General features: G+C 44.5%; 1 protein-coding gene across 3 annotated transcripts; it reads left to right on the top strand.

The window, feature by feature from the left end:
- Positions 1-171: 171 nt before the first annotated feature.
- PRKAG1 (protein kinase AMP-activated non-catalytic subunit gamma 1) lies at positions 172-13,942 on the top strand. Of its 3 annotated transcripts, none has more exons than XM_044226778.1 (12): positions 172-268; positions 4,746-4,794; positions 10,544-10,653; positions 10,854-10,935; positions 11,032-11,090; positions 11,223-11,268; positions 11,365-11,419; positions 11,688-11,814; positions 12,356-12,521; positions 12,672-12,709; positions 12,968-13,114; positions 13,251-13,942. In XM_044226778.1, exons 1-12 carry the CDS (start codon positions 260-262, stop codon positions 13,353-13,355), a joined length of 993 nt encoding a protein of 330 aa, XP_044082713.1. In that variant the 5' UTR covers positions 172-259; the 3' UTR covers positions 13,356-13,942. The 3 variants fall into 3 exon arrangements, with proteins under 3 accessions (XP_044082713.1, XP_044082714.1, XP_044082715.1); XM_044226779.1 differs by lacking the exon at positions 172-268 and adding an exon at positions 568-609; XM_044226780.1 differs by lacking the exons at positions 172-268; positions 10,544-10,653 and adding an exon at positions 593-609.
- The last annotated feature ends 1,563 nt before the right edge of the window (positions 13,943-15,505 follow it).

Below are 15,505 nucleotides of genomic sequence, written 5' to 3'. Positions count from 1 at the left end.
CAAGCGGCTCCGTCCAGTCACCCTCGCCGGCAGCGGATCGGTAAAGTCCGAGAGCACCCAGGGGAGGGCGGTTACGCAGGCCAGGCCACGCCGGAAGAGTGGTGTCCCCGCCTTCCGCCCTTGGCTTGCGTGTATCTGACGTAGGCGGAAGTGGTGTCGCGGTACCGGATGTGGGGCGGGGCCTCTGCCCCCTCCGCCCCTTCTGCCCCGCTATCAGAGAGCTTCCTAAAGCGAGCGAACCCAGTCAGCGCCTCTTGAAATGGAGACGGTGAGGAGCACGGGAGGGCGGCGAGGGGCGCTGTGGAGCCCGAGACCCCCGTTAGGGGACAGGGAGGCCTGAGCAGGGACCGACGCTGCACGAGAAGCCGGTGTCTGTCCTATGCCGTGACCCTACCCCTCTGCTCTTTCGCTGGGCGCATCTAGGACTGGGCCGCGCGATGCCTACCTCACGTCCGTGGTACTCTCAGCCCGAGCTGGCAGTGACTCTTTGCTCTCGGTTAGGAACCCGAGCCTACCTCGGCGATCTCGGACCTCCTTTCCTCTTAGCACCTCAAACCTTCTGAGGTTTGCCAGAGAGTGCAGGGCTGTGCTGTGATCTGGCTTTCCTGGGTAAGGCAGGGGGCTTCTGAGGGTCTCCCGCTTGCAGGGTAGCACCTGGCCCCCGGTTGTCTTGAGTGTGAGCCCTGCAGTCCCTGGCAGGAGGGAGACGGGAAAGACTTTTATACTACTTCGAGGTGTCTAGCGAAGTCACATTGCCTTAATAAGACTGAAAAGTGGGCTTTCCCTGAAGGAGGGAATCTTTCAGTTTAGAGGCCGCTGTGTCCCTGGACAAGTTTAGGTTATGCCCTGTTCTGCGATTCTAAGCAGGCGTGTTGGCATAGATCATTCTTGGCCAGCAGGCACTACCAGTTGTGGCAGGTCCTTGTCATCCTCCCAGAGATGCTGCAGGTAGCCTTTTACATGTTTGGATCCAGTGTGACGATCAGGAACCTTTTCTAGTACTCTGGAGCCATATATCCTCCCTCAGGCAGAGTAACTCTTCCGTGTCTTGGTTTTTATCATCTGTTACTGGCAGGTTCATCTTTCTTTGGGTCAGTCCTATGCCTTTAGTAATTCCTTTACCACACCTTTCTCTGCCTGCAGAGAAGTCCTGTCCTCAAGTCTTAAAGGAGAAAACAGACAGAAGTGGCCAAGTGATTTGCAGTTGGGCACCCAGGCAAGGGAGTCAGCTTTTACAGACTAAGAGAAGTTTGAACAAAAATAAAATGTCTGGGACACCTGGCTGGCTCAAGTCAGGAGAGCATGTGACTCTTGATCTCAGGGTCATGAGTGCTAGCTCCATGTTAGGCATAGAGTTTACATTAAAAATAAAAATAAATAATAACGACTAATAAAAGGTCTGAGTCCATTAAATGCAAAATAATGTATCAATTTTTATTTTACTTACTTGTCAATGTAGTATGGTTTACAGAACATTTTTACATAGCTTTTTTTTTTTTTTAAGATTTTATTTATTTATTTGACAGAGAGAAATCACAAGTAGGCAGAGAGGCAGGCAGAGAGAGAGAGGAGGAAGCAGGCTCCCTGCTGAGCAGAGAGCCCGATGCGGGACTCGATCCCAGGACCCTGAGATCATGACCTGAGCCGAAGGCAGCGGCTTAACCCACTGAGCCACCCAGGCGCCCTTACATAGCTTTTCTAATTTAGTCCTCACACTTTTTGTATTGATTAGGTTCTTGGGATAGAAATTATCTTAAAAAGAAGAAAAGAAAACCCTTGCTTTGAAAATGCTTAGCCTGCCTGGAGTGGGGGTGAGGGCAAACCAATGACAGTTATTACCGAAGGTAGACTGTAATGAATGCTATCATCAAGATGCAAACTTGATGCAAGGACTGTGGAAACATAGAGGAGGGAGAAATTATTATAGACCTAGGAGAGGGCATTGCAGGTTGAGAGAACAGTGTGAGCACAGGCATAGAAACTGGGGTATGTAGGGATTAATTGGGGGTGAGCCAGTGGCTTGATGTTGCTCAAGCTTTGGATTTTGCTTGCTTGGGAGAAAAGATTGGAAAAGTAGGCTGAGGTCAGGTTGAAGGTATAGCATACCACACTAAGTTTGAACTTTGTTTTGTAATAAGGGGAGCGATGGATGCTCTGTGACCAAGGCAAGGAGTGTGCTTTAGGAATGTTCTTAGCAGCTTCTGCAGATGGATGGAGTCACTTCAGAAAGTAGTGACCTCCTAGGTGCTGGAGATAAAAAAGTTCCTTACAAACCTGAGATGCTTAGTGAGAGAACTTGGAGGAAGCATGAAGGATGAAAAGGAGATAGATTTCGGACAGGGAGACCAGTTTAGAGAATGTTGCAGAAGTGAGAGGTAAAAGCCAAGTTGAAACTGAAAGTGGAAAGGAGAGAAATGGATTTGAGATATTTCTAACATATCAGTTTAGTTGGTAGACATTAAGGACAAGTTTAGGTCATGCCCTGCCCTGCAAGTCCAAGCAGACGTATTGGCATAGCTCATTCTTGGAGGAATCAATACTACAGTTCTAGGCACTCAGAGGAGAGCAATGCGAAAAAACAGAGAAGGGAACCCCAGTAAGAATAATAGGATGAAAGGACAGATGCTGTTTTGTATTGAAGTGTTTGAGGAGTTTTTGTGATATCTGTGGCATTCCAGCAAACAATCAGATGTGGATTGGGGGTAACTGGGTGGCACAGTTGGTTAAGCATTCCACTCTTGCTTTTAGCTCAGGTCATGATCTTGGGGTCATAAGATTGAGCCCACATCAGGCTTTGTGCTCAGTGCCAAGTCTGCTTGAGTTTTTCTCTCCCTCTCCCCCTAGCATGTGCATGTTCTCTCTCTAAAATAAATAATTTTTTTTTAAAATGTGGATCGGGAGTTCAGAAGAAACTGTAAGTCCATGTGTCAGATCTAGCCTGTGTCTCCATAATATTTTGTACTCGTGTTATAGGTACTTTCCCAGGTTTCCTATGTTATTAAAAGCAAAGAGAAGTAATTATTCTCCTGTGTGGAGAAACAGGCAGAAAGGTAAAGTCATATTCAATAATGTCTTACTCTCTTGTGTAGGTTTCTGTATTTCTAGCTGTACATCACTTTTTTCCTCTATAGCTTAATCTTAGGCCTCTCTCTTCATAGGAGTATGCATCATTATCATTATCAATTTGAGAGTAAAGAGCAAAATAGTTCAGATTTATGTGCAGAACCCCATGCCAAGTGATGTGGGTGATACAAAGAAATATAAAATAGTTCTAGCTTCCGGGAATTTAAAACCTGTTTGGATAGATAACGAACAAAAAAACTGTAGCACAATGTAGTATGTATTATATGATGGGTATAATAAACAGCTACACAAGTAGCTGTTTCTGTGTCTTTGTATAGATCTTTGTGAGACTGCGTTATCCCATGTGTGTATCTTTACCACTGAACAGCCCTCTCTCCCACTTAAAAGTGATGAGGCAGTATGTTCCGATAGCCTTGCCAAAATGCCGGGCCAAACTGATAGTCTTATGCAGTCCAGACAGAAGAGGGAGATTATTCCCCTTCCCTCCTGCCCCCACCCTGGCCCATGAGAGGAGGGAAATTTAGAGCTGTCCTGCAGACTTGACCCTGTTTATCACCAACCTACCAAGTTCAAGCCAAGGCCTTCAATTTCATGTTAATACATAGCTATGTAGGTGAAGTACGACTTTAAGTTAGTTTTGGTATGTTACCCAGAACAAATGGAGCCAAAACTGTTGATTCCAGCGGATTAAAATTATCATGACCCCTCCTGGGTTCCTAGATAACAAGAAAATTTCCAAATGTTCCCACTTGAGGGAGCCCAGAGATGGTTCTGAAGCTTTCTCTGTATTCAGAGTTCTCTGATGTCAGACTGTCATGGTCAAATCAACTTGGAAAACCAGCATCCTCTGGGTTGTAGGAGCCTTTAACTCATAAGGGCAGTAAGAGGAATCAGGCTCCCAGTTTCAAAACATTTATTGTCCTCTTCCAACCCTCAGTCAGTCAAGCTTTAACTCTCTGTAACAGTCAGCTGCTGTGATCCTCCCCAGATGTGGTCCTGTCTCTCTCTTTCTCTTTCTCTTTCTCTTTTTTTAGAAGGGTGGGTGGTGGAGGAGAGAGAGAGAATCTTAAGCAGGTTCTGTGCCCAGTATAGAGCCAGATGTGGGACTTGATTTCATGACCCTAAGATCATGACCTGAGCTGAAATCAAGAGTTGGACGGTTAACTCACTAGGCCACCTAGGTGCCCCTGATGTTGTCCTCTCTTAATGGTAAAGGGGTATGTCTATGATTCTAGTGTCTAAGAGTAGACTTAGTATTTGGAGGAAAGCAGTATTGTCTCTCTGGCTTCCATGTTTTTGTAAGTAGATCTGTGAGAACCTTGTGGATTCTCAGATTTTCTAGTCTAAGCTTTTAAGTCGAATGTTTCATTAGGCAGTGTGGTTAAGGGCATAGGCTTTGGAACCATACAGATATGTGTTCAAACTCGTATTGTACCCCTTACCAGCCATGTGATGTTGGGCAGGCTGTTTAATATTTCTTGAACCTCAGTTTTCTAATTAGTTTTTACCTCAGGATTGTTATGATTAAATGAGGTAATATTTTAAGTGGGCTTCATAGTGCTTTAAATGACATCGTTAGTTCATTAGCCCTTCTCATCATGCTCGGCTAAAATGGATGGAGCCCAGGATAGGCTGAATCTTTGTTCCTCTTGTCTCTCCAGGTCACTTCTTCAGATAGCTCCCCAGCTATGGAAAATGAGCATCCTCAAGGTAAGTTTACTGAAGAAAGGAAACTGCTACGAAAGCAATAGCCCAATCCTAACTTGTCCTCAGCGATGCTTTTGAATTTCTCTCAGGATGCCCCCTGGGAAAAATCAAAACTGGGCCAGATAATGTGCCAAACCATACCAGTCAGGATTAGTAATTTGGCAGGATCACCCAGGAATAAATCTTGGGCAGGATGGGAATGATTAATATTTTCAATTATCGAACCACTGAAATTTTTGAGGGAAAACTTCCATAGGCAGTTCTGGGCTGGCTAACCATGTATCAGTGGTGCATGGTATTTTCTGATTAGCCCTGAAAAAATGCCACTAGGATTTTATCATCCAGTGAGCTCACTAAAGCCACTGAGTGTACATGAGAAATTATAGAAAGGCCTTGAAAGCCCTTAAAACTAATCTAGAAATAGAGGCACTAAACCCTAAAATCCAGGGCAGAGGAGAAGGCAGTTCTAGCACTTGCACAAATAACTGGTTAGAATGGTAGGGTCCAGCTGTAGACTATCTAGAAAGAAGCAGAACTTACAGGTGCCTCCCTTAAAGGATTTTATCCAGGAACACCTCTAGGTCTTCCCAGGACATGTTGATGGCATTAAGAGTACACACTTTCTCAGAGAATTGAAATATGGGCTGAGATCTTAGGACGTATTATTAAGGATCTATGAGTTCTCCACAAGAATTTTTAAATGTTCTGTTTTCATTTTGTTGATATCCTAAAAGGTTAACGTAGTCGTATTTGAATTATCTGGGTGATATCTTCATAACTGAGTACTGCCGCATGATACTAGTGCCTATTTTATGTTTCTGAGTACATCTGCAGTAGCACTAAGGCAAGGCTCAAAAACTCCAACTGTGAACCAAGCAGTGCTGTAAGTGCATACAACTACGACAACCTATAGATCTTGTCACATCTAAAAGGACGCAGCAACTTTCTAGGTCTTGGCAGTTATCACTCTTCAGAAATTCAGGCCTAAGATCTGATTTTGAAAGAAGCTCAGAATTTGGATTTTTATCTCAATCTCCAGATTTTTACAATTGAGAAACTGATTTAAATTATTTTTAAAGGGGTGCCTGTGTGGCTCAGTGGGTTAAAGCCTCTGCCTTTGGCTCAGGTCATGATCCCAGGATCCTGGGATCGAGCCCCGCATCGGGCTCTCTGCTCAGCAGGGAGCCTGCTTCCCTCTCTCTCTCTCTCTGCCTGCCTCTATGCCTACTTGTGATCTCTGTCTGTCAAAATAAAATAAAATAAAATCTTTTAAAAATAAATAAATAAATAAATAATTTTTAAAGTACTGAGAAAGCCAAATCAAATGTGTTTATAAGTCTGTGGCCTAAATCGATGGTATTTAACTGTCAGTGTAGCATGTCTTAAACTGGCATCAAAAGGCATGTTCTTGGGAACTCCTTAAACCAGCCCCTTGGGCAAGGCTGGGGAGTTCCCGGATGTCCCCCAGATGGGGGACACTGGATGTGGGACACTGGAGACCCACATAGGCCAGCAGCACGGGGCCATAAGAGATTTCCTTTGAAAAACAATAGTAGGCTTCAGTCAAAGATAGTGGACTGAATACATGCATCTACTTTTGTTCCTTCACAAAAACCTACTAAAACCACTACAAAAGAATTTTTTTCAAAAGGAACAAACCCACCAGAATAGAGAGAATAAGAGAGGAGACATTAGTAATTGGAAGCTGGAAAACAGATGCACGAGTGGTAAATCATTTAGCAGACCTGAGAAAACTGAATTACAAACTAGCAGCAGGGAAAGCCAAGAGAAGAATTGAAGATCTAAGAAGCAGTTAGATTCAGAGACTCCCTACTCCATTGAGTGCAGCTAGGAAACTCCTCCTCCCAACTCTGGCAAAGACTGGACGTCTGGGGTGCCTGGGTGGCTCAGTGGGTTAAGCCTCTGCCTTCGGCTTGGGTCATGATCTCAGGGTCCTTGGGATCGAGCCCCACTTCAGGCTCTCTGCTCCGCAGGGAGCCTGCTTCCTCTCTCTCTCTCTCTCTCTCTCTGCCTGCTTTTCTGCCTACTTGTGATATCTCTGTCAAATAAATAAATAAAATCTGTTAAAAAAAAAAGACTGGACGTCTGGAGAGGAGGTCCACCCAGCTGAGGGCTGTAGTACTATACTAAACACAGGAGCATGAATGAACTACACTGGATGCTGAGATCCCAGTCCTTTCCCCAATCTAATTTCCCGAATGCTGACAGAAAAGTCTTCACCCTCTAAGCACAAAATTGAGTAAATAATCTTCTGCAGAATCCCCTTGAAGGGAAAGCTCTAAAAATAAAAGTACTGAATGTTCTCCATCTACACAGCTCATAGTCAATAAGACTTATGTGTACATTTGAGCTACCAGTCAACTTTAAAGCCTGCACTTTGGGGCGCCTGGGTGGCTCAGTTGGTTAAGCATCTGTCTCCAGCTCAGGTTGTGATCTCAGGGTCCTGGGATCCAGCCATTGGACTCCCTGTTCAGCGGGGAGCCTGTTTCTCCCTCTCCCCCTCCTTGTTTGTGCCCTCTGCTCTCTCTTGTCCTCTGTCTCCAAAATAAATAAAGTCTTAAAAAGAGAGAGAGAGAGAGAGAGACTGCACTCTTAGAGTATGGTTTGAATGCTCCTTTAAACCAAGGATAACCAGACATCTAAAAAATGCCTCTAAAATAAAAAGAAAAGTGATTCAAACTGCCCCCTCGAAGAACAGAGGGAAAAAACAACAGAAAGAAATCAATGCATAGAGAAGAAAACTTAAAAAAATTAATGTTAATATATACCCAGATAACCTATTTCCACCATGCAACAAATAGAGGATGTCTTGTTCTTTTTTTTTTTTTTTTTAAGAATTTTTAGAAAACAAAGAGGAGCTCTTAGACATTAAAAATACAATAGGAAAAATTTTAAACTAAGTAGGAGGTTTGGAAAATTAAGTGGAGGAAGACTCCCAAAAAGTAGAACTAAAAATCAAAGAAGTGTGGTGCCTGGATGGCTCAGTTGGTTAAGCGTCTGACTGTTGATTTCAGTTCAGTTCATGATCTCAGGGTCATGAGATCGAGCCCCATGTTGGGCTCTGTGCTGGGTGTGGAGACAGCTTAAGATTCTCTCTCTCACTCTCCTTCTGTCCCTTCTGCCCCCTCAAAAAACAAAGTGGGGGGCGCCTGGGTGGCTCAGTGGGTTAAGCCGCTGCCTTCGGCTCAGGTCATGATCTCGGGGTCCTGGGATCGAGTCCCACATCGGGCTCTCTGCTCAGCAGGGAGCCTGCTTCCCTCTATCTCCCTCTCTGCCTGCCTCTCCGTCTGCTTGTGATCTCTCTCTGTCAAATAAATAAATAAAATCTTTAAAAACAACAACAACAAAAAAAAAACAAAGTGGGGTGCCTGATTGACTCAGTTGACTCTTGATCTTAGGGGCTGTGATTTCAAGCCCATGTTAGGTGTAGAGATTACTAAAAAAGAAAATCTTTCTAAAAAGTCCCCAAAATCAAAGAAGTAAAGGAAATAAAAAGAAGTGTAAACTAGAAGAGATATTTTTAACAACAATAACAACAAAAACAACTCACCAAACAAAACAAAACAACCTTAAAGGGTCAGTCTAGGAAGTCTGATTTCTAAATAATAGGAGTTACAGAAAGAGGAAAAGGACAACACAAAGGGAAGGAAATGATCAAGGAAATAATTCAAGAACATTTCCTGGAACTGAAGGACATTAGTTTTCATACTGAAAAGATTCATTGAGTATTCAGCACAGTGGATGAAATTGACCTACCCAAAGCACAATCATCATGAGATTTCAAAACAGTGGAAACAAAGAAGATCCTGAGCTTCCAGAAAGGAAACAAACAAACAAACAAAAACATGTTACATAAAAGGAATTGGAATTGCCTCCGACTCTCCAACACACCAGAAACTAGAAGGCAATGGGGGCAGTGCCTTCAACATTCTTTAGGAAAATAAATCCAAACCTAGAATTTATATCCAGCCAAATTATACATCAAAGATGAGGGTAAAATAAAGATATCTGCAGGCTGTGAGGTCTCAAAAATTTACCTCCCATGCACCCTTTCTCAGGAAGCTACAGGAAGATGTATATCACCAAAACAAGGAAGTAATAAAAAAAGAAAGTTGAAAACACAAGAGTATAGGACACAGGAGTGCCAGAACAAGAAAGACATGAAAGGGGGCCCCTGGATGGTGATGAAGGAAGATCTCTGGAAGGCAGCTGTGCACACCAGCAAACCAGCCCAGATTTGAGCAGGTCAAAAGATTCACGAGAAACTTCTTTGGGTGGTTTAAATTGATAGACTATCTAGAGTTTCTGAATTTCTTGAAGAGATTTAAACAACTGGTGAAGAGTTTGGGGTTGAATTAGTTATGAACATTTGAATTAGTTATAAATACTTGAATTAGTTATAAAAACAAAAAGACAAGACAGTTATTAACTCCAGGGAAAACAAAGAAAGAAAGAAAAAAAAAAGTCAGGAGTTTACCACTGGGCTTCACTCCGAAAAAGGAATTCCGTCAAAATTATTTTAATACTAATGTAGCCAACATAATTTCTGGAAGAATGGGGAGATAGGAAGTACATGTTTGTGTTGGGGTCCTAGTAGGAAGGAGAACTAAAAATTCTCATATTGCTTGAATGATAATAGATAATGCCCCCAAATGGAAGAATTAAAAAAAAGAAAAGGTTATTTATGGACCTAGATATAAGTACCAAAATAATCAATTCGGGTAGGGGTAGGACAGGGCAGTAGGTGACATGGACTGCAGTTTTTCTTAACAAAATCTCTAGAATTGTTTGGCTTTTTAAACAGTATACTTGTGTTAATGGGTAAAATCTTAAACATTAAAAAACACCTGGCATAGCATTTAAGATCATGAACTTTGGAATCAGGTCTGTGTGTAAGTCTGTCTTGCCACTTACTAATGGTGCAACCTTGAGCAGTTTATCTGCTTCCCACCTGTTTTCTCATCTGAAAAATGAGGACAGTATTTGCTGTACAGATTTGTCATAAGGAATAAATGATGTGATATTTTTAAAGTACACATAGCATAGTACATAGCACCTTCAAGTTTATTATTTTCTGGGTTGCTTCTCAAGTTTAGAGCAAGCAATTAAAATCAGAGGAATAGACAGGTGAACATAGCCAGGCTCTCCCATTTGTCTAGAGTAAATGGGATGATTTTTGATTCACGGGGTCATCCCAAGATGGACTCTCAGGGCGCTTGCAGCCAGGTTAATTAAGCACTGGGCTTCAACTGAGTGTTGATCTGAAACAGCCCAACTTGGACCATGACTTTCTCATCTGCAGATCTTAGAAGAACTTTAAGAAGCTTACTTGCATTTTAAGAAGCTTAATAACGTCTTCATTGAGAAAAGACAACAAGTGAAAATGCACTTAAATATATGAAAGGGGAAATTTGAGTTAAAGATGAGAAAAAACCTTTAGGCTAGAAGAGGTTAATGAAAGCTATTAATAGGTTTTCTGTTTTAGTAGTTGTCTTTTGCCTGAGGAGCCAATAGATAGAGTCCTACCTGGATATGGGGGTTGGATGAAATAGTTTCTAAGGAGTATATCTAGTTTTTCTGGGAACAGTAAGAACAAAACAGATAGAAAAGGGGCCTTATTAAAAAAAAAATCAGGCTATAAATATTTGAACAGCTACACTTTTATTTTCTGCCTCTGTTGATTATGAGTTGTTGCATGGAAGGAAGCTTCTAACTATCCCACCCTATGCAGAGACCCCAGAATCCAACAATAGTGTGTATACTTCCTTCATGAAGTCTCATCGCTGCTATGACCTGATTCCCACAAGCTCCAAATTGGTTGTATTTGACACTTCCCTGCAGGTGGGTGAAATCCTCTTCTCCCATCCCCCTTCCTAGGAGCCTCTGGTTCAAAAACTCTCATCCTATGTCATCCTAAGGGTAATTTCCTTGTCCTTATATGGGTTTAGTTTCATGTTTTTCCCAACATACCCAACCCCCATTCTTTTAAAGTCTTGCACCCTGTGAATTTTCCTTTGTGATCATGACTCTTTTGGCTACAGGTGAAGAAAGCTTTCTTTGCATTGGTGACTAATGGTGTACGGGCTGCACCTTTGTGGGATAGTAAGAAGCAAAGTTTTGTAGGTAGGCAGAATTTTCTGGAACAGTATTATTGGCACCTTGTGCTGGGCAGGGAGAGAAGCTTTGAGCAGTGCTGAGGAATCTTGTCTTGGCTTCTAGGCATGCTGACCATCACTGATTTCATCAATATCCTGCATCGCTACTATAAATCAGCCTTGGTAAGACTGGTACCGAAGCCCAATGACCAAACCTTTTTTGCCTACCCAAAGTTCCTCATTCCTAGTTCCTTTCTTCCAAGCAAACAACGAAGTACAGAGATCAAGTCTCAAGTTCTGTGCTTATGCTTCCAGGTACAGATCTATGAGTTAGAAGAACACAAGATAGAAACATGGAGAGGTATGTAGGGAACTGGGGGTGGTAAAAGGTGGTAAAAGGGAAAAGGCTGGAGAGTTTTCCATACTGGTATTTTGTGGACCTCCCTTTTCCCTTCAGAGGTGTACCTACAGGACTCCTTCAAACCACTCGTCTGCATTTCTCCTAATGCCAGGTGAGTTCCAGCTATCCATTTGTCCATAAGGGGAGGAGCCTTGCCACCAGTGAAGCTAAAGCCCTAGATACCTAAAGATCCAGGCAGAAGAGAAAAAAGACTCTCCTCCCAAACACACACACATTCACACACTCTTAAGGTCTAGTTTGAACACTGCTCGCCTATCCCAATCACCACTTTTCCCTGTTTATAAACATACTCTTAGAAGCTATTTACTCATCTCAAGCTCAGCACTGTGGGACTTACCATTATGCCCAATTTCCCACAGCTTGTTTGATGCTGTCTCTTCATTAATTCGAAACAAGATCCACAGGCTGCCAGTTATTGACCCGGAATCAGGCAACACCTTATACATCCTCACCCACAAGCGCATCCTCAAGTTCCTCAAATTGTTTGTAAGTGTCCTCAGCCTGGTTTTTACTTCCTTTTTTTTTTTTTTTTCCAAAGAGAGACAGCAGGGGTGGAGGAGTCGGGGGGCAGATGGAGAGAGAGAGAGAGAGAATCTTAAGCAGGCTCCACACCCAATGCAGAGCCTGACACCGGGCACTAGGATCATGACCTGAGCTGAAATCAGGAGTCATACACTTAAGCGACTGAGCCACTGCATGCCCCTGGTTTTTACTTCTTATATACTGGGTTCGAGGGGTAACAAAGTGTGGTGGCGGTGGGGTTCTTTTTTTTTTTTTTTTTAAAGATTTTATTTATTTATTTGCCAGAGACAGAGGGAGAGAGAGCGAGCGAGCACAGGCAGACAAAGAGGCAGGCAGAGGCAGAGGGAGAAGCAGGCTCCCTGCCGAGCAAGGAGCCCGATGTGGGACTCGATCCCAGGACCCTGGGATCATGACCTGAGCCGAAGGCAGCTGCTTAACCAACTGAGCCACCCAGGCGTCCCGGTGGTGGGGTTCTTGAAGATGACCCTGATGATTCTCTCCTCAGATCACTGAGTTCCCCAAGCCAGAGTTCATGTCTAAGTCTCTGGAAGAGCTACAGATTGGCACCTATGCCAACATTGCTATGGTCCGCACCACCACCCCTGTTTACGTGGCTCTGGGGATCTTTGTACAACACCGAGTCTCAGCACTGCCAGTAGTAGATGAGAAAGGTGAGAGATTGTGCAAGAGAGGGAAGGCTCCAGGGAAATCAGGGTGGTTCTGGGAAATCTGTCCTTCAGCTCAGCCTGAAGGGTGATGCTATAGGCAGGGGGAGCCTGGGATGCCAGATCATCTTTGCTGAGCTGCCTTTGTCCCCCTAGGGCGTGTGGTGGACATCTACTCCAAGTTTGATGTTATCGTGAGTGATTGTGGAGGGGCTGGGAGGTAGGGAAAGGGGTGGGGTGTTGAATGTGGAGAGGGAGAAGAATTGAGTCTCTTCTGGGACCTAAGGGTTTTAGAAGCTTCTGAGTTTTCAAATCCAGTTTGAAGAGGAATAGGTTGGGTGTGGTTTGTGGCTAACAACTGCCCTGAATCCCTCTGGTATGGTCGGGTGGGCTCAGGGTTTGGAGGCTTGACTCCCTTGCTTCCCTGCAAGCACCTTCCTCTCTCTCCCCAGAATCTGGCAGCAGAAAAGACCTACAACAACCTAGATGTGTCTGTGACCAAAGCCTTGCAGCATCGCTCCCATTACTTTGAGGGAGTCCTCAAGTGCTACCTGCATGAGACTCTGGAGACCATCATCAACAGATTGGTGGAAGCAGAGGTAGGGAGGCCAGTGACTCAGAAGGAGCTGGGGGTGCAGCTTGAGAGTGGGGTTTGGCAAGGTGGGTAAGGGTTGCAGGGTTCATCCTAACTGAGGCTATCACTAAACCCCTTTTCTCCCTTGTTGCTCCATGCAGGTTCACCGACTTGTCGTGGTTGATGAGAATGACGTGGTCAAAGGGATTGTATCTCTGTCTGACATCCTGCAGGCCCTGGTGCTCACAGGAGGAGAGAAGCCCTGAGCTGGGGAAGGGGTCAGGCAGCACCAGGGGATATGCCCCACTCACTGCCTGCCCCATGTTCTAGCAACCATGGATGAAACCTTGAGAATTGTGACTCTGTTCCCTGCTCGGGAGCTAGGGAGGGTGCGGGGGGTTGGGGGAGAGGAAGGAGAATGGATTTTTAGCTATCCGTATCCTAACACAGCCTAGCCCATCCTAGCCCTTGACCTCTTAGATGGAGCCCCCTTTCTGGGTGAATGATGGGCTGTGTGCCCCTCAGGCCAATTCTGATCTCTAAGAGATCCCCAGACCTCACCTCTCTCTCTGTCCCTGACTCCACCCTAAGATAATAGCACAACAAAACTCTTCCTAAAGATATTTTTATTCATCCTGTTTCATGCTGTATGGAGGAGGCTGAGTCCATTTAGTGACATTTCTTCCCATAATGGGAGGTGGGAGGATTGTAGGGAGGAGGGTCGTTGGGTTCCTGTGCTATGTGCAAATGAAGGGAGATGGGGGTTATGTGGAGGAGGAGGGCAGAGCGATTAGCTGAGGCTATTGCTTTTCATGGCAAGCCTAATTAAAATGACAGGAACCTCTTCATGGTATTGCAGTGTCTGATTCTTGCACTTCATAGACACTACTGCTCCAACTGTTCGACTTTTTTTTTTTTAAGATGTTTTAAAATTTATTTGACAGAGGGAAAGCAAAGCAAGGGGAATGGTGCGCAGAGGGAGAGAGAGAAGCAGGCTCCCTGCCGAGCAGGGAGTCCAGTGTGGGGCTCTATCCCCAGACCCAGGATCATGACCTAAGCCAAAGGCAGACACTTAACCAACTGAGCCACCCAGGTGCCCCACCGACCGTTCTACTTCATATGGCTTCTTCAACCCATTACTAGCAACAGGAATAATGGCACATACATACATACACACACATATATATGTAAAACTGTGTCAGGCACCATTCTTAGTGCTTTACATCAATTAATTCATTTAAGCCTCAGAACAATAGTAGATATGATTCCAGTTTTACAGATTGAAAAAAAAAGAAAACTGAGGCAGAAAGGCTAAGTAACCAGCCCAATGCCATACAGCTAGGAAAATGTAGAGCTAGGATTTGTACCCAAACAGTCCGGCCCCAGAGCTCCTGCTCTTCACCACTACACTAGACTTACTGCTTTTCCAACTTTCCATTCATAACTGTTTCCCACCCTATTCCCCCGCAATTCTCCATATTACCTTACTTTCCCCTCTGCCTGAACCATAGCTGAGACCCCAGGAAAATCTCCTAACAGTGTTAGATCTGAATAGAGAGACTGAGGGTCTCCTTTAGCCAGAGAGATGTGCTACCGTCATCAACTTTTCTTAGGGAAGGTTGGACTCTTTGTTTGAATTTTACTGAGCTGGAACTGTCTTTGAATCTACAAAATGCCTTACCATTCTTCCAAGGTGAGAATGAAGTGGGGGGTGGAGAGCAGACTCCACCAATGCTGGAACCAAACAGTCAAAACCAAATACCATAAAGACTGCTAGTCTCCGGGGCCTGAGCCAGATTTGGGGTACCGTCTCACCACTGACTTGCAGGTTTGAAACCATTTCCTGTCCAAGACCAGAAGTAATCTTGGAGGACTTCTAGCCCCTACCTACCTAAGAACTCTGATGAATCCTGGCATACCATACCGGTTCCTCCAAAGTAGGCTTCCTCATGGCTCATGGGGAAAAGTGTCAAGGCAGCTTGTCAGGGCTGCCTTCCTGGCTTTGGAGAAAGTCCCTGCTTCTGCATTCCCCTCTTCATAGCTCACAGCACATTCCCAGACTTGGGGGAGGGAGGCTTCCAAGTTATTAGAATTCGGGTATGCTTATGCATGTGGGGGTGACTGCACGGTGGAGAGGACAGATGTCTTCTTATGTCACATTCCATCACTGAGGGTTTGTCTAGGGAGGAGGCAAGGGCTTTAAAAAGCCCTAGGACTCTGGTGGGACCTGGGTAGAAGGAAGCACCTTCAAGCAAAGAGCCACCAGAGTGCAGCTGGTAGGTGTGAAAAGTGGGGGAGGGAGTATGGTCAAATGGAGGGCATAGGGGCTGTTTGGGTTATCTCTAAGGGTTCATATTAGGGAGCAGGGAGCCTGGGTTTGGTTGCTCTGGTTCTCATGAAGTCAGTCTCTGCCACA

This window comes from Neovison vison, chromosome 12, assembly GCF_020171115.1.
Source record: "Neovison vison isolate M4711 chromosome 12, ASM_NN_V1, whole genome shotgun sequence".
NCBI classification, from domain to species: Eukaryota; Metazoa; Chordata; class Mammalia; order Carnivora; family Mustelidae; genus Neogale; species Neogale vison.
Note: the sequence above shows the minus strand (reverse complement) of the source record. Positions and strands in the feature narration are given on the sequence as shown.

Excerpts from the sequence above, each read along its gene's own strand:
- PRKAG1 (XM_044226778.1), top strand. Across the intron at positions 10,936-11,031 it reads TAAGAAGCAAAGTTTTGTAG|GCATGCTGACCATCACTGAT; the intron begins GTAGGCAGAATT and ends CTTGGCTTCTAG. Across the intron at positions 11,420-11,687 it reads TGCATTTCTCCTAATGCCAG|CTTGTTTGATGCTGTCTCTT; the intron begins GTGAGTTCCAGC and ends AATTTCCCACAG.